At 47.0% G+C, this 18991-nt stretch overlaps 1 protein-coding gene across 1 annotated transcript in view; it reads right to left on the reverse strand.

Annotated features, from left to right (window-relative positions):
* The window catches only part of ANKRD13B (ankyrin repeat domain 13B), a 34991-nt gene extending 17228 nt beyond the window's left edge, over positions 1–17763 (reverse strand). Inside the window, exons 1-3 of the mRNA XM_039322196.1 lie at positions 17425–17763; positions 7066–7201; positions 4305–4429 (exon numbers count right to left, since the gene is read on the reverse strand). Of these exons, the coding sequence (XP_039178130.1) occupies positions 4305–4429; positions 7066–7201; positions 17425–17586 (423 nt within the window). The 5' untranslated portion in view covers positions 17587–17763. The remainder of the gene's footprint in view (positions 1–4304; positions 4430–7065; positions 7202–17424) is intronic.
* Positions 17764–18991: the final 1228 nt, after the last annotated feature.

Genomic DNA, 18991 nt, shown 5'->3' on the forward strand with positions numbered 1-18991 from the left:
TTTATCATCATCATCATCATCATTAAATGCAATTATTTAAAGATACGAACGGGACCTTCTCTGGAGTTTGTATTAGGGATTGGCAGCCAAGAAACATTAAAAGGAGAAAAGGGGCTGCCCAAAATCTCATTTCCCATTTAACTTTCCTTTATTTATTCATCTCTTTCAATTATTCATCGGTCGTATATCCCACTGTATCTCGGAGACTCTTCAAACCTCATCAAGTGCAATTAAAATGGACCCCAGGAAACTGATAATGGCTGAATAAGCGAATTTATATGGCCAGGTCATCCTTGATTGACGACCGGTTGTTTAAGGACAATTCAAAGTTGCAACAGGATGTGTTGTTGCGCCAGGGCTGTCCAAGCTTGGAGATGTTAAGACCCGTGGACTTCAACTCCCAGAATTCCCACAGGCCACTTGGAGGTTGGTCTGTGTCCCCAGGGTCATCTGACTGGTACAAATGGGTGGGTAGGGGGGGCTTCTTGGAACTGCTGAAAAAATTGTGTTCCACACCCATTTGCACGGCTCAGGGGACCCCGAGGACACGGACAAACCTCCAAGTGGCCTGTGGGGATTCTGGGAGTTGAAGTCCACCGGTCATAAAAGAGCCTACCCCTGTCATAAGGGATGAGAAGAAGCGGGCTTCCAAATATAAAGAGCTCGTGAATTCCTTGTTGTCATGGAAGTCCACCACATCTAGACTGCCTTGGCTCAACGTCTTTGGAGGTGCTCCATCCTCCAAATCATCGTCATCCCAAAGATGCTTTTTCAGGAGACCATTGGACTGTCTGGTTTTTTTCCTTTGAAGACATTTTGCTTCTCATCCCAGAAGCTTCTTCGGCTCTAACTAGATCAGTGATGAAGCACCCACAACTTCTGGAAGCAGGTTGTTCCACTGGTTAATTGTCCTCACGGTCAGGAAGTTTCTCCTTAATTCCAGGTTGCTTCTCTCCTTGATTAGTTTCCATCCGTTGCTCCTTGTCCTGCCTTCAGGCGCTTTGGAGAATAGCTTGACTCCCTCTTCTTTGGGGCAGCCCTGAGATACTGGAAGAACTGCTATCCTGTCCCCCTCCTCCTTCTCTTCATTAAACTAGAGCAGTGGTTCTCAATCTGTGAATCGGGACCCCATTTGGGGTCGAATGACCATTTCATGGGGGTCGCCAAACAACGCAGTCCGCCATTTTTTTTCCCCTTTTCTGTAGCTGTGCTACTCCCTTTTATTCTATTGGCTTTTCAAAGCCAATAGAATAGACTCTCTTGAATAGAGTCTAATCCTATTGGCTTTCCAAAGCCAATAGGAATTGCCCAGGCGGTCTCTGCCCTGCTGAGCCCGCCAAAAGTCTCATTCTGCAAACAGTGCTGCACCAGTTGAGTAGTCCTCGACCTACAACCGGTTGAGTAGTCCTCGACTTACGACCGGTTGGGGGGGGTCGCGGCATTAAAAAAGTTGAGAACCACTGCTCTAAAAGGAGGCAAATGACCGGCTGTCTGCAAGGAGTATAAATCTTTCCATTTCCCCGCCATCCAGTCAGAGCTGAAGAAGCTTCTGGATTGAGAAGGGAAATATCTTCAAGGGGAATGGAAGGATTTATCCTCCTTGCAGACAGTTGGTCATTTGCCTTTTAGGGAGTCTTTGAGGCCACTTGGAGGCTGACCTATGTCCTCGGGGTCACCTGAGTGGTGCAAATGGGTGTGGAATTCCTTTCAGGTGTTCCAGGGAGGCTCCACACCCACTTGTACCATTCTGGTGATCCTGAGGACAGAGATAAACCTCCAAGTGGCCTCAACGACTCTCTAAAAGGAGGCAAATGACCAGCTGTCTGCAAGGAGTATAAATCCTTCCATTCTCCCACCATCCAGTCAGAGCTGAAGAAGCTTCTGGGATGAGAAGCGAAACATCTTCAAAGAGAAACATGAAAGTCCAGTTGCCTCTTGAAAAAAATCACCTTTGGGACACCTGACCTGAATGATAACCTCCACAGACTTTTGTGACAAGGAAGGTCGTAAAACGGGGCAACATTCACTTCACAGATGTCTCGCTTAGTGACCGAAATTCTGGGCTCTCTTGCGGTCGTTAAGTTGAGGAATAACTGCGTGTCTGAACTGAAGAAGGGGAGAAGCCCCGGGAGAGATTTACCATTTCCAACAAATGCTCCAACGCTGGAAGTTTTTAAGAAGAGACTGGACAGCCCTTTGTCTGCAATGGTACAGGGTTCCCTGCCTAAGCAGGGGGTTGGAATAGATGACCTCCAGGGTCCCTTCCGACTTTATTATTATTATTGTTAACAACCTGCCTCCAGAAGTTGTGAATGCTCCAATGCTGGAAGTTTTTAAGAAGAGACTGGACAGCCCTTTGTGTGAAATGGTCTAGGGTTTCCTGCCTGAACGGGGAGTTGGACTAGATGATCTCCAAGGCCCCTTCTGACTTTATTTTATTATTATTATTATTATTAGCAACCTGCCTCCAGAAGCGGTGAATGCTCCAACACTGGAAGTTTTTAAGAAGAGACTGGACAGCACTTTGTGTGAAATGGTACAGGGTTTCCTGCCTGAGCAAGGGGTTGGACTAGATGATCTCCAAGGCCCCTTCTGACTTTATTTTATTATTATTATTATTATTAGCAACCTGCCTCCAGAAGCGGTGAATGCTCCAACACTGGAGGTTTTTAAGAAGAGACTGGACAGCCTTTGTGTGAAATGTTACAAGGTTCCCTGCCTGAGCAGGGGGTTGGACTAGATGACCTCCAAGGTCCCTTCCGACTTTATTATTATTATTGTTAACAACCTGCCTCCAGAAGTTGTGAATGCTCCAACACTGGAGGTTTTTAAGAAGGGACTGGACAGCCCTTTGTGTGAAATGGTCTAGGGCAGGGGTAGGCAACCCAAAACACTCAAAGAGCCACTTAGACCCGTTTCCCACCAAAAACAAAACACTGGGAGCTGTAAAACCCTTTTGATATCTAAAATGAAGATAACACTGCATATATCCTTTTTTACCTTTATTATAGGTGTGTGTGTGTTTGTATTTGTGTGTATGTGTGTGTATATATATATATATATATATATATATATATATATGTATATGTTTATGTATGTATGTGTGTGTGTGTGTGTATATATATATATACATACATACATACACATACATACATACACATACACATACACACACACACACAGGTAAAAAAGGATATATGCAGTGTTATCTTCATTTTAGATGTCAAAAGAATCTCTCTCTCTCTGTCTCTCTCTCTCCCTCCCTCTCTATCTGCCCTTGGTCTGCCACTCCTCTTCCCCCGCTCTCTTTCTTTCTCTCTCTCTTTCCTCTCTCTCTCTCTCTCCCTCCCTCTCTCTCTCTCTCTTTCTCCCCCCCCTCCCATCTGCTGCTCACCTGGCAAGCTTCAAGCTGTTGTCCAACAAGCTCAGGGGTAGGCAACCTCGTCTCTTTTATGACTCATGGACTTCAACTCCCAGAATTCCTGAGTCAGCCTAGCTGGGCTAGCTAGCTCTCTCCTGCCCTTCCTGCTTCCTGCTTCCTGCAGAGATGCAACAAAGGGAGGAGCTCCGCCCAGTAAGCTTTTCAGCTCCTGGGAGAACACTGTGAGTGCACTCTCTTTTACACACACACACACACACACACACACACACACACACACACACGGAGAGAGAGAGGGGGGGGAGAGAGAAGCAGGGAAGCGCAATTGCCTCTCTCTGTCTCTGTCTCTCTCAGCAAAGCTGGGAGCCACAGGGGAAGGCTCAAAGAGCCGCATGCGGCTCCGGAGCCGCAGGTTGCCGACCTGTGGTCTAGGGTTTCCTGCCTGAGCAGAGGGTTGGACTAGATGACCTCCAAGGTCCCTTCCAACTTTATCATCATCATCATCATTACTACTACTACTATACTACTAACAATATATTTCAACTGTGCCCTTAATCCCCTCCAAAACAGCATATATTCCTGACTAGCTTTATTCCCTTTGCCTTCTTCCACCAGCCCTGTTTTTATAAAAATCCTCCCATATTCCGTTACAATCATTTACTTTAACCATCCGTTTTTTAAAATTCAATTTCTGTTGCCAATTTACCATTGATTGCCATATTCCATGTTTCATTATACCCCTCGTTTCTTGGAATAACCCAATTCCCTCTCCCATATTTAGCCACCACTAATCTTAGCTGCCGTTATCAAATTTGCAATCAATTCCTCTTCGCTTGCGATTTGCACCATAAACCACCATTATTATTATTCTCAACAAGGATGGGGGGGGAGGGGAAACCGAGGCAGGGGTGAGGGGAGGACTGACCTTCCGCAGTTTTTCTAACAGGACGGGAATCCCGGCCAAGCGCTTGATGGATCTCTGGTAGTCCCGGTAACGCAGCACCAGTTGAACCAAATCCTGCTCCTGGGTACTAACTGCCTCCTGCAGCACTGCAACCCAAAAAGAGAATCAGGAGACCCATCCATCGCCCAGCTGCACGGTCCTCGTTTCGTGACCAAAGTTACGACGGCGGTGGAAAAAAAAGTGACTTACAACGGGTCCTCGCCCTTACGACCGTCGCAGCATCCCCATGGCCACGCGATCCAAATTTGGGCACTTGGCCACCAGAATAGGCAGAGAGGCCTCGACTTACAATGGTCCATTTAGTGACCGTTGTTTAGTCCTCAGCTTACGACGGTTTGCTTAGTGACCGCACTGAACAACGGTCATAAGTCAGTTTTTTTCAGCACCGTTGTAACTTCCAACGGCCACTAAGCAAACCGTTATTAAGTTGACGACGACCTGTACATTACTTATGACCGTTGCAGTGTCCCCATCGTCATGTGATCAAAACTCAAAGAGGCTTGCCAACTGACTCGTATTTATGACGGTGGCAGCCTCCCTGGGGTCACGTGATCCCCTTTTGCGACCTTCTGAGCAGTGAAGTTGATGGGGGAAGCCGGATCCACTTAACAACCTCGTTACTCACTTAACAACTACAGGGATTCACAGAACAAATCTGGGAAGAAAAGTGAACCATAGATGGTAAAACGGGGCAAAATTCACTGAACCAATTTCTCATTTAGCAACATAAAACTTGAGGGGTAAGTTGTGGGCGTTAAGTCGAGGACTGCCCTGTATTTACGACGGTTGCAAAGTCCCGGGTCACTCTTTGGGACTTTCCCAGCCAAGCTCCGACAACCAAAATCACGGGGGGGGGAGTCTGATTTGCTTAACGACTGTGTAACTCGCTTAGCCACTGCCGCGATTCGCTTAACGACTGCCTTATTTAGCCATGGAAATTCCGTAGTTGTAAGCCGAGGACTGCCTTAATGAACAAACTGTGGAGCAGGTGCCATTGCAGGAGAAAACCCGTGTCTCTTTTTTGCATTGTGTTCTGCGTGCAAGGCATGTTAAAAAAAGGGGAGGGCTCTTTGAAAGTCACAACCTCCACTTTTTCACACTTTCACATCCTTGAATGTACAAAGTCAAGTTCCCAGCCACCTATCCGTGTGTGTGTGTGTGTGTGTGTGTGTGTGTGTGTGTGTGTGTGTGTGAATTTATTAAAATTCCTTTGAAAAATGTTGGAGATGTGGTAGTTCTGATGCAACTTATTTTCATATTTGGTGGACTTGTAAAAATATTAAGGCCTTTTGGATTATGATTTGGTGGAACATTCAAAATATTTTTAAAAGGAAGATAAAGTTTACTCCTCAACTATTTCTATTAGGGATTTTTGAGGATTTTGATGTTAAAGAAACTATTTTAATGTTGAATTTAATTACAGCGGCAAGGTTATTGATAGGTCAATATTGGAAGAAAGATTCGTTGCCTACATTAGAAGAATGGACATTTAAGGTTTCCAATTTGGCAGAAATGGCTAAAATTTCTGCTTATTTAAAGGATCATGCACAAGAAAGATATATTATGGTATGGAGAAGATGGATAGATTATATTCAGATTAAATATGGAACTGAAAAGTTCCATTTATTTTATGATTAAAAAATAAGTATTATTAATAAATAAGGTTTAAAGGGACTTAAGGGTTAAGTATGATATTAATTGTTGTACAAATTGTTAAACTTGTTTAGCTTATGATTAATATATTTGTTAACTTAATTAGATTATGTTTAATATGTTTGATATACCTTGTATTTGGTTCCAGGAAATGGGGGGGTGGGGGTAGGGGGGTGGGTTATTGGGTTTATTATGTAATTATTAATAAAACTTTTTAATAAAAAAAAATTCCTTTGAAAATCTTTTTTTAAAAAATTCATTAAAACGTCTTTGAAAATAACTTTGGAAACGGTCGGCTGAAAATGTGCAGAACCGGAAATCAACAGTCCTTGATCGAAACGGTTCAACGCAGGCGTGAAAAGATTTTCATTTTCTTTAAAAAAAAAAAAAGACTTTCAGTTCGCTTTTCGGCACAGTGATGCGTTGGCGGAAGGCAAGGCGGTCAAGGATGGTGTTTCTTCACCTCTGCAACTTCCACTCCCAGAATTCCCCAGCCAGCATGAAGATCTGCCATCTTAAAGAATTCTGGCTGGGGAATTCTGGGAGTGGAAGTTCACCCCATCTTTTGGTTGCCAGTTAAGAAATTCTGCCTTGAAATCTTGCAATCAAATTAAAACAAAAGCAGGCCTTCATTTGGAAAAAAAAGTTCAAGACTTTATGGGGGATTGACCCAATCTTACAGCAGGCTAGCTGGGGGATTCTGGGAGTGGAAGCCCACCCCTCTTCAAGCAGGCTGGCTGAGGGATTCTGCGAGTGGAAGTCCTCCCCTCTTAAAGCATGCTAGCTGGGAGATTCTGGGAGTGGAAGCCCATCCCTCTTAAAGCATGCTGGCTGGGGGATTCTTAAAGCAGGCTAACTGGGGGATTCTGGCAGTGGAAGCCCACCCCTTTTAAAGCAACTTCGGAACCAGGTCATAATTCCCCCAGGGAGGTTTGACATAACTTGCCCCAGTTGTTGAAGTTAACGACTACGTGTAAATTCTGCAGCTCGGAAAATCTTGTTCTGCTAAATCAAAGGCGCTCATGCCCGTTGTGCTTCCCACGTGCCAAGGAGAGAAATGGCAACACACCTGTCCAGCCAGACCGATTTTCTTTGGCCACATCTGCCCCGTGCCGCAAGAGAACCCGTGCACACTCCAAGTGGCCCAAGGTGGTGGCCAGGTGCAAGGGTGTTCGGCCTCGCGGGTCCACCTGCTCAACATCCACCTGTCAGGAGAAAAAGGAGGTGTTTTATATCGCCACTATATAAAAAAGATGTTGAGACTCTGGAAAGTGCAGAGAAGAGCAACAAAGAGGATCAGGGGACTGGAGGCTAAAAGCATATAAGGAACGGTTGCTGGAATTGGGTATGTCTAGTTTAACGAGAAGGACGAGGGGTGACAGGATAGCAGCCTTCCAGTATCTCAGGGGCTGCCCCAAAGAAGAGGCAGTCAAGCTATTCTCCAAAGCGCCTGAAGGCAGGACAAGGAGCAATGGATGGAAACTAATCAAGGAGAGAAGCAACCTAGAACTAAGGAGAAACTTGCTGACAGTGAGGACAATTAACCAGTGGAACAACCTGCCTCCAGAATTTGTGGATGAACCAACACTGGAGGTTTTTAAGAGACTAGACAGCCATTTGTCTGAAATGGTGTAGGGTTTCCTGCCTGAGCAGAGGGTTGGACTAGATGACCTCCAAGGTTCCTTCCAACTCTGTTCTGAGATCCTTACTCAAAATAACGAGAAACGTCCTGACAGTGAGAACGATTAACCAGCTAAACAGAAGTTGTAGGTGCTCCATCACTTTTAAGAAGAGATTGGACAGCCATTTGTCTGGAATTATATAGTGTCTATTGTCTGGAGGTTGGACTAGATGACTTCCAAGGTCCCTTCCAACTGTGTTGTTCTGTTGTCCCCTTGATACTTGGACATGACAGCAAGCACCGTTTCCATCCTTCTGGTTAAGTGGCCAAGGAGACGTCCAACCCTCTTAAAGCATGCTGGCTGGGGGATTCTGGGAGTGGAAGTCCACCCCTCTTAATGCAGGCTGGCTGGGGGATTCTGGGAGTGGAAGTCTACCCCTCTTAAAGCATGCTGGCTGGGGGATTCTGGGAGTGGAAGTCCACCCCTCTTAATGCAGGCTGGCTGGGGGATTCTGGGAGTGGAAGTCTACCCCTCTTAAAGCATGCTGACTGGGGAATTCTGGGAGTGGAAGTCCACCCCTCTTAAAGCATGCTGGCTAGGGAATTGTGGGAATGGAAGCCCACTCCTCTTAAAGCATGCAGGCTGGAGAATTCTGGGAGTGAAAGTCCACCCCTCTTAAAGCAGGCTGGCTGGGGGATTCTGGGAGTGGAAGTCCACCCCTCTTAAAGCAGGCTGGCTGGGGGATTCTGGGAGTGGAAGACCACCCCTCTTAAAGCATGCTGGCTAGGGAATTGTGGGAGTGGAAGCCCACTCCTCTTAAAGCATGCTGGCTGGGGGATTCTGGGAGTGGAAGTCCACCCCTCTTAATGCAGGCTGGCTGGGGGATTCTGGGAGTGGAAGTCTACCCCTCTTAAAGCATGCTGACTGGGGAATTCTGGGAGTGGAAGCCCACTTCTCTTAAAGCAGGCTGGCTGGGGAATTCTGGGAGTGGAAGTCCACCCATTGTAATGTTGCTGAGGCTCAGAAACAGTGATGCTTCATGGGCAGGTGTGGCCAAAATTCTCTGGGGGGGGCTCCGTGCCAAGACGTGAGAATTATTTCTTCGCCAACCTTCCCCAGGGGATTCTTACAGTCCTCCCTTCTTCCAGCACCTGAGAATTAGTTGCAAATAAGAGGAACTAACATTTGTCAGTGCAGCCAGAAAACAAGCAGCAAATGAGGGAGGGGGTTGGGGGGGACGCTCAGCAGAGAGATCCACAGAGAGATTAGTATATATATACACACACACACACACACGCACACACCTCACAACACCAGTGATTTGAATCTGTCTTTGCTCCTCCAAAGCTTATTAAATGACCCTGGGACACCATCACAAACAGGAGCCAGATCGCCAAGTGTTTAGATTTGGATCACGTGACCAGGGGGAGCCTTCAACGGTCGTTAAGTGTGAAAAACGGTCCTAAAACGGTCACTTTCTTTCAGTGCAGTGGAACGGTCGCTAAGCGAACGGTCGCAAGACGAGGATTACCCGCCTTTTATTCCCCACCTTGGTAGCAGTACAGCCGCCCGCCTAACAAGGAAGTGACAATTACACCGCAGTTTTTGCAAGCTGCATTGTGGTGCCAATTGACTTCGGGGTGCAATTCAAAATGGTGGTTTTAAAAGCTTTGAAACCCTGCCTGGCATGGAACCCGGTTACTTGAGGGACTGCCCTTGATTACATTGATTCCTTCCATCAGGTCAGGCAGGAGGAGGACTCTGGGGGGGTCCTGTGTCCGAAGGAGCTCTGTCTGGGGGGGGGGAGACCCAAGCCACCTGCCTTTCCTGTTGGAAGTCCCCACCTTCTGTGCATCGTTCCATCTAAGGTCCATCTCTGTCAATTTTCAGCAAGTCCCTTAAAATGTAGCTTTGGGAAAAAAAATATTTAAAAAAAGACTAGGCAGTCTGAAATGGTAGAGGATCTCCTGCTTGAGTAGGGGACTGGACTAGAAGACCTCCAAGGTCCCTTCCATATTCCTATTCTATTCTATTCTATTCTATTCTATTCTATTCTATTCTATTCTATTCTATTCTATTCTATTCTATTCCATTCCATTCCATTCCATTCCATTCTATTCTATTCTATTCCATTCCATTTCCTATTCTATTCCAACTCTGTTATTTTATTTCTATTTCTATTCTATTCTATTCTGCTCTGTTCCATTCCCTTCCGTTTCCTATTCTATTCTATTCTGTTCTATTCTATTCCTGTTCTGTTCTGTTCCTATTCCTATTCTATTCTGTTCCTATTCTGTTCCTATTTCTATTCTATTCTATTCTAGTCTATTCTGTTCTGTTCTGTTGTGTTCTGTTCTGTTCTATTCTAATCTAATTTCTATTCTATTCTGTTCCTATTTCTATTTCTATTCTATTTCTATTCTATTCCTATTCCTATTCTATTTTATTCCTATTCTATTCCTATTCTATTCTGTTCCTATATCTATTTATTTCTATTTCTATTTCTATTCTATTCTATTCCTATTCTATTCTGTTCCTATTTCTATTTCTATTCTATTCTATTTCTATTCTATTCCTATTCTATTCTATTCTATTTTATTCCTATTCTATTCCTATTTCTGTTCTATTCTATTCTATTCTATTCTATTCTATTCTATTCTATTCTATTCTATTCTATTCTATGCTATGCTATGCTATGCTATTCTATTCTATTCTTATTCTTATTCTTATTCTTTTATTCTTATTCCTATTATTCTATTCACCAGGCTCGTTTATTCCAGGGAGAATCTGCAAAGTAGCTGGATGAGATTACGTGACTGTTTGTCTCCCCCCCCCCCTTTCTTGAGTTTGGCTGTTTATTCAATCTGTTTACATTAGTCTGTTTAGTTATTTTGACTGTTTTCAGAGGGCTATGGAGTTCTTAACTGCTGTCATGTTATACATCACCTGGAGTCACATATCTGTGAGACAAGTTCGTTTAGGAACTGTTCGAAGTTACAACGGCGGTGAAAAAGGTGGCTTGTGATTGTTTTTCACACTTACGACCGTTGTAGCATCCCCAGGGTCACATGATCAACATTCAGATGCTTGGCAACTGACTCCTATTTATGATGGTTCCTGTGTCCCGGCGCCATGTGATCAATTTTTTTGCGACCTTCTGACAACCAAAGAAAATGGGGAAGCCAAATACACTTCACAACTGTGTTCCTAACTGAACCGCTGCAGCGATTCATTTAACAACGGTGGAAAAAAAGGTGGTAAAATACGGCAAAATTCACTTTAGCAACTGTCTGGCTTAGCAACGGAAATTTTGGGCCCATACGTTGAGGACCACTTGAATAAACATGCTCAAATAATGAATTATGATTAATATTCAATTATTCTTGTCGTTAATTAAAAGGGGTGAATGCTCCAACACTGGACGTTTTTAAGAAGAGACTGGACAGCCATTTGTCTGAAATGGTACTATAGGGTTTCCTGCCTGAGCAGGGGGTCGGACTAGATGACCTCCAAGGTCCCTTCCAACTTTATTATTATTATTGACAACCTGCCTACAGAAGCTGGGAATGCTCCAACACTGGAGGTTTTTAAGAAGAGACTGGACAGCCATTTGTCTGAAATGGGATAGGGTTTCCTGCCTGAGCAGGGGGTCGGACTAGATGACCTCCAAGGTCCCTTCCGACTTTATTATTATTATTATTATTATTATTATTATTATTATTATTGACAACCTGCCTACAGAAGCTGTGAATGCTCCAACACTGGAGGCTTTTAAGAAGAGACTGGACAGCCATTTGTCTGAAATGGTATAGGGTTTCCTACCTGAGCAGGGGGTTGGACTAGATGATCTCCAAGGTCCCTTCCAACATCATCATCATTATGGATCATCACACAGTCAGCCACATGTTCAGACTGGATTTGGCATTTTTGTCTACCTATTGAGTCCTTACCAAGGACCTGGGATAGGCAGATGTGGATGATGATGATGATGATGATGAACAATATCCAATATATTTCAATTGTGCCCTTATCCCCTCCAAAACAGCATATATTCCTGAGTAGATTTATTCCCTTTGCCTTCCACCACCCCTGTTTTTATAAAATCCTCCCATATGTCATTACAATTATTTACTTTTAACTATCCCTTTTTTAAATTCAATTTCTGTTGTTAATTTACCATTTATTGCCATATTCCATATTTCATTATGCCCCTCATTTCTTGGAATAATCCAATTCCATCTCCCATATTTAGCCACCACTAATCTTAGCTGCCATTATCAAATTTGCAATCAATTCCTCTTCGCTTGTGATTTGCACCATAAACCAGCATTGAGGAGTTTGCGAAAGGCACAGCTCAAATCAAGCCAGAATGAGAGCTTAAGATAGGACTTTAGTTGGGACTTCCACTCCCAGAATTCCTCAGCCAGCCATGATAGGGAGCCAATTACAGTGTGGCATTTGCAAAATGCATACATGGAGTCCTGTCCCCAGTTTGGGGATTATTAGAGACACTGTAGTATGCTGCAGCTGCCAAAAAAGCCAACACAGTGCTGGGCTGCATTAACAGAGGGACAGAATCAAGATCACGTGAAGTGTTAATACCACTTTACAAGGCCTTGGTAAGGCCATACTTGGAATACGGCATCCAGTTTTGGTCACCACGATGTAAAAAAGATGTTGAGATTCTAGAAAAAGTGCAGAGAAGAGCAACAAAGATGATCAGGGGACTGGAGGCTAAAACATATAAGGAACGGTTGCTGGAATTGGGAATGTCTAGTTTAATGAACACAAGGAGAAGGGGGTACATGATAGCAGCATTCCAGTATCTCAGGGGCTGCTCCAAAGAAGAGGGAGTCAAGCTATTCTCCAAAGTGCCTGAAGGCAGGACAAGGAGCAACGGGTGGAAACTAATCAAGGAGAGAAGCAACCTGGAACTAAGGAGAAACTTCCTGACAGTGAGAACAATTAACCAGTGGAACATCCTGCCTCCAGAAGCGGTGAATGCTCCAATACTGGAAGTTTTTAAGAAGAAACTGGACAGACAGGAAGGAAGGAAGGAAGGAAGGAAGGAAGGAAGGAAGGAAGGAAGGAGGAAGGGGGAAGGAAGGAAGGGAAAGGGAAGTGGGGAAGGGTGGGGGGAAGGGAGGGGGAAAGGAAGGAAGGAAGGAAGGAAAAGGGAAGTAGAAAAGGGTGAGTGGGTGGAAGGGAGGGGGAAGGGGGAAAGAAAGGAGGAAGGAAGGAAGGAAAAGGGAAGTGGGGAAGGGTGGGTTGAAGGGAGGAAGGAAAGAAGAAGGGGGAAGGGGGTGGAAGGGAGGATGGAAGGAAAAGGGAAGTGGGGAAAGGTGGGTCGAAGGGAGGAAGGAAGGAAGGAGGGGAGAAAGGTGGGGGGAAGGGAGGGGGAAGGAAGGAAAGGAAGTAGGAAAGGGTGGGTGAGTGGAAGGGAGGGGGAAGAGGGGAAAAAGAAAGGAGGAAGAAAAGGAGGAAGGAAGGAAAGGGAAAGTAGAGGAGGGGAAGGGGGAAAGAAAAGAGGAAGGAGGGAAGGAAAGAAAAAGAAAGAAAGAAAGAAAAGAAAGAAAGAGAGAGAGAGAGAGAAAGAGAAGGAAGGAAGGAAGGAAGGAAGGAAAGAAAAAAGAGAAAGAAAGAAAGAAAGAAAGAAAGAAAGAAAGAAAGAAAGAAAGAAAGAGGGCAATCACACTCTAAATATTTACAGCCAACACCTTCAACCCCTTTGCTGCCACCCTCCCTTCTTTGTCAACATTTGTTGTTGTGGTGCTTGCTGTCCTTTCTAACACCCTCGTGACAAAACAGCTCCACACAGCCTCACAACGCTCTGACGCCATTTCTGCACTTCAGACAGCCTTGTCGTGATTGTGACTTTCTCCCAAAATGCCAAAAAAGAGGGGCGCCTCCCCCACCCCACCCCACCAGCCACGATGGCCTGGACTTGCCCCTATGGCCAAGGTGACCCGTGTAAACCCAGGATCTTCCGTGTTGACCCACAACAGCCCAGCCAAGCCGCAGCGGGCGTGGCGTATCCTCATACAACACGGATAAAGAAAACACACACACACACACACACACACACAAGAAGCAGAGATAAGCAGGAAGCAGCTAGGCGTCTCACAAACAATGGGCTGGGGTTTCGTTCTCCGAGTGACCCCCAGACCGAATCTGGCATTGTGGGAAAAGGGATCCCAAGAGATCAACCAGGAAGCCTGCATTTTCTGGGTAATCTGTTTTCCCCTCCCAGCAGCGACAGGAGCCCAGGGAAAAGAGATGATTGTGTTAATTGTCTTATGGGAAGTCTGCCCCAGCCTCTCTGCAGGTCACAGGCTACCAGGACTGGAACTCAGCTCCAGGTCAACAAGGAATCACGCTGCTGCTAGTCCTCTTGATCTAACGCCTACCTTTTGCGATTCTCGCACAGGTAGACCTAGACTTCCGACTACAACGGGCCCGGGAATGTCCATGGGTTGTGAAAGTGAATCCTGCACAATTTTAGGCCTGATTAGGAAGTGAATCCCCTGCGGTTGTTAAGTGAATCACATGGTTGTTAAGTGAATCCCCTGCGGTTGTTAAGTGAATCACACAGTCGTTAAGCAAATCTGGCCCTCTGGGAAGGTCACAAATGGTGATCACATGATCCCCAGGATACTGCAAGCATCATAAAGACAGGACGGTTGCCGTGATCATGTAACCATGGGGACACCGCAACGGTCGTAAGTAGCAAGTCCCTTTTTGACGCCGTTGTAACTTTGAACAGCTGCTAAACTGGTCGTCAGGATTACCCGGTATTGTATAAATTCAAGGGTGGGTTTGCCTAGATGAGCTCCACCAACGATGCTCCAAAGATCTAACAATTTGGCTCTTCCTGGGTTCACCCGCGATGCCACATCGTGGTTTGCTGAAACATGGCTTGCAAATAAGCCATGATTTCCAAATGGTAGCGAAGTTACACCCCAGGCATGAAGCCAACGAGGGACACATCTGTCGCGGCTGAAATGTGACTTGGCTCCCCATTCTGAGTTTATAGCCTGCTTGCGGCTTCCCAGCTTCCATTCCGCACAGGTAGACTGCTGTTCAACATGGAGGCTCGATCTTTAGACAGCCGAGTCAGCCCAATGTTGGCTGGCCTGGCCTTCGCCTGGATGTCTACAGCCAACCGTTCTTCCCAACTCTCTAGCGAGATTAAAGTTTTAGGCAAGATAGGCGGCATAGAAATAAAATATAGAATAGAATTAAAACTAGAATAGAATAGAATTAAAATTAGAATAGAATAGAATGGAATGGAATGGAATGGAATGGAATAGAATTACGGGACAGAATAGAATAGAATTAAAATTAGAATAGAATTAAAATTAGAATAAAATTATGGGATAGAATAGAATAAAATAGAATTAAAATTAGAATAGAATAGAATTAAACTTAGAACAGAACAGAACAGATTAGATTAGAATAGAATGGAATGGAATGAAATGGAATGGGATAGAATAGAATAGAATTAAAATTAGAATAGAATAGAATAGAATGGAATGGAATGGAATAGAATTATGGGATAGAATAGAATAGAATTAAAATTAGAACAGAATTAAAATTAGAATAGAATTATGGGATAGAATAAAATAGAATAGAATTAAAATTAGAATAGAATAGAATTAAAATTAGAACAGAACAGATTAAAATAGAATAGAATAGAATAGAAAGAATAGAATTATGGGATAGAATAGAATAGAATTAAAATTAGAATAGAGTTAAAATTAGAATAGAATTATGGGATAGAATAGAATAAAATAGAATAGAATTAAAATTAGAATAGAACAGAACAGAATAGAATAGAATTATGGGATAGAATAGAATAGAATTATGGGATGGAATAGAATACAATAACAGAGTTCGAAGGGACCCTGTAGGTCATCTAGTCCAACCCCCCGCCCATACATGTATCATAAACAAACAAACCATACAAAGATTTACCAAACACCAGTAGTCCTCGACTTACGACCACAAAGGAGCCCAAAATTTGTATTGCTAAAGCGAGACAGTTGAGTTTTGCCCCATTTAATGACCTGTCTTGCCAAAGACATTAAGGGAAGCACCGCAGTTGTTAAAGTTAGCAACACGGCTGTTCAGTGAATCCGACTTCCCTCTTTGACTCAGAAGGTCACAAAAGGGGATCATGGCACACACGCGCGCGCACACACACACACACACACACACGGGGACGCTGCAAGTACGTCATAAATGTGAGTCAGTTGCCAAGCGTCTGAATCACGGGAAGATGGGGGTGCTGCAATAGTTGTAAGGGTGAAAAACATCCTAGGTCATTTTTTTTTTTTAGCGTTGCTGTAACTTTGAACGGTCAATAAATGAACTGTTGTAAGTTGAGAACTACTAAAATGGTTTGGTTAGGTCCACCAGTGAAACTAAATCCAGAATTTTGCTGATAGAAGTGACAGAGAACCTTACCCGGGGTCTCTGAAGGCTATCAATCAATCAATCAACCAATCAGAATAAAGCTGGAAGGGACCTTGGAGGTCTTCTAGTCCAGCCCCTTGCTGAAGCAGGAGACCCTGACAGAATCACGGAATAACAAAAGGGACCTTGGAGGTCTTCTAGTCCAGCCCCCTACTCAAGCAGGAGACTCTTAAAGAATCACAGAATTTTGGAAGGGACCTTGGAGGTCTTCTAGTCCAGCCCCCTCGCTCAAGCAGGAGACCCCGACAGAATCACAGAACAGCAGAGTTGAAAGGGACCTCCGGAGGTCTTCTAGTCCAGCCCCCTACTCAAGCAGGAGACTCTTAAAGAATCACAGAATTTTGGAAAGGACCTTAGAGGTCTTCTAGTCCAGCCCCTTGCTCAAGCAGGAGACCCTGACAGAATCACAGAATAACAAAAGGGACCTTGGAGGTCTTCTAGTCCAGCCCCCTACTCAAGCAGGAAACCCTCCACCATTTCAGACTAACCTCCAGGGATCAACCCAACTCAACAGCTATTTGCTCCAGAGGTAGACTGCTCTTGGGACAGGGGTCTTTGAAGCCCCCAAAACAGGGGCAGCAACCAGACAGCCGCCCCGCCCCCCCAGAAAACACCGCTTTGGACCCTTGACCCTGGAGCAGAAAGAAAGCGACCAACTGGACTATGCAAGGCAGATCTTTCTGGAGGCTCCAGTGGGCTTTCCTCCACACACACACACACCCCCCACTCCCAGATCCCCTTCACCACGTTTCAAAAGGGGTGGTTGATCTTCTTACCTCTCTCCCCCCCCCCCGCCCGCCCGCGGCCGCACCTGGACTTCCAGCTGCCGGTCTGGCCACTTAAGAGAGCCAGCCGCCATGTGGCCTGTGGTTTTCTTGCGGGGGGGGGGAGAGCAGCCAGGAGAGAAGGGAAGGGCAGCCTTGACACCGTGGACAGAGGCACCCCCGCGAAAACGAGACGGAGAGGGAGGGGGGGCTGCCCACGGATGTTGGATGTGGGGGGCAGAGATGCTGGAGGATACCCGGGAAAGGGTGAGGCTGCCCCCCCTCCCTCCCTCCATCCCCCCACCCCCCCAAGATGCGGGGGCTGCTGAACAAAAGGCCCTCTGCAGATGCCCCAGAACCCGCCTTCTCGGGGCTGGGGGAGAGGGAGGGGGGAGGGGAAGCGGCGCCCCCGCCTTAAAGGGAGGGGGTCCCGCGGGGGTCGCCCAGCCTCGCCCTCCAGATGCCTCCGCAGCCCCGCCTCGGCCCCGCTACAGGGTCCTGGGGGTGCGGAGGCTGGCTCCTCCCTCGCAGACCCCCGGCCCCGACCCGGGCAGACCCCCGACCCACCTGCTGGCCGTTGCTCAGCGCTCTGTCCAGCTCGGCGGGGCGGTCGCGCCAGACCAGCGCGTGCAGCGGGTAGCGGCTCTCGGCGCCCTTCGTAGCTCGGGGAGAAGCGGCCAGCATCCTCCTGGCACCGGGGCGAGGGGCTGGCCGGGGCTGCAGCCGCATGGGCGCCGCGGGGCCGGGCCGGGCCGCGGGGAGCCGAGCGACAGCCGGGCCCCGGAGCTGCTGGCACGCCGGCAGAGGAGGAGGAGGAGGCGGAGGAAGAGGAAGGAGGAGGGTGGAGGAAGGAAGGAGGAGGAGGAGGCGCCCCCGCCGCGGTGCACAAAGGGGGGGGGAGGTGCGCGTGGAACGGGGCGCCCCGTCTCCCTCCACGCGCGCCGCAGCCCACGGAGCAGCGCTTCAGCGGGGGACCATGGGACTTGGAGTCGGCGCGGGCACCACCCTCCCGCCCGTCCCCGCGAGAGGGAGCCCCCTCCTCCCCTTCCCCCACGCCGGGCACCGCCCGCCCCAGCTTGCCGCCCGCGTGGGAAGGGGCTGGGGCAGTCGGTGGCGCCCGCGGGCGCCAGGTTGCAAAAGGCCTGTCCGGACCCACCTGTGTGGCGGCGCAGCGGCTGCTCCTGGCGTCTCTCTCTCTCTCTTTCTCTCTCTGTCTCTCTCTCTCTCTCTCTCTCTTCTTTCGGGGGGGGGGAAGTCTGCGGGGGTCCCTCGCGGCCTTGCGGGTGGGGAGGGGGCGGCGAAGAGGCCCGGAAGTGGAGCTGGAGCCATGGCAGTGCAGGGGGAGGGGGCGGCCGCAGCTCTGGCCAGGAACCCCAAAGCCTCGCGGGAAAGGGGGTACCTCTCCCCTTGCACCCCCGCGCCCTTTGCAGGGAAGCCCCCTGCGAGCTTGCATCCGTGGTTTGCACGCTGGGTCGGGCGCCCCCGCCGCTGCCACCCGTGGCTACTGACTGTGGTAGCTGCCATGCTCGCTGCCCACCAGACTTGAGACTGCCTGGTGAGGTGAGCCACACCTGAGAAATTGGTTCAGGATCTGGCTGGGATTTCTGTGCTCGGCTAACTGCTTGGGGGGTCCTCAAAGAAGACAAGAGAAGGTGGAGGTGGGGGGGGGTGTCACGGTAACCAGGAGTGACCGCTTGGAATTGCTGCGCCAGGAGGATGGGTGTCACCTTGACCTTTTTTTCTGGGGCAGTTTCGTCCCTGCAAGGAGCATATTGGAATGTTGTTGTTTTATTAGTTGCTGTGTTACTTCATCCCTGGAAGCTTTCAAGAAGAGAAGTGGACTGCCACCTGTCAGAAATGGTGTGGGTGGGAAGTGTCCTGCTTGGGCAGGGGGTTGGACTAGATGACCTCTAAGGTCCCTTCCAACTGTGTCATTCTAGTCTAATCTAGTCTGAATTCTCTTCTGCTTTATTCTAGTCTAAATTCTATTCTATTCTATTTTGTAATTCTATTCTGTTCTGTAATTCTGTTCTGTAATTCTATTCTGTTCTGTAATTCTGTTCTGTAATTCTGTTCTGTTCTATCCTGTAATTCTATTCTATTCTACTCTACTTACCCTACCCTACCCTATCCT

This window comes from Crotalus tigris, unplaced genomic scaffold, assembly GCF_016545835.1.
Source record: "Crotalus tigris isolate CLP2741 ecotype Arizona unplaced genomic scaffold, ASM1654583v1 scf7180000023874.160978, whole genome shotgun sequence".
Taxonomy (NCBI): domain Eukaryota; kingdom Metazoa; phylum Chordata; class Lepidosauria; order Squamata; family Viperidae; genus Crotalus; species Crotalus tigris.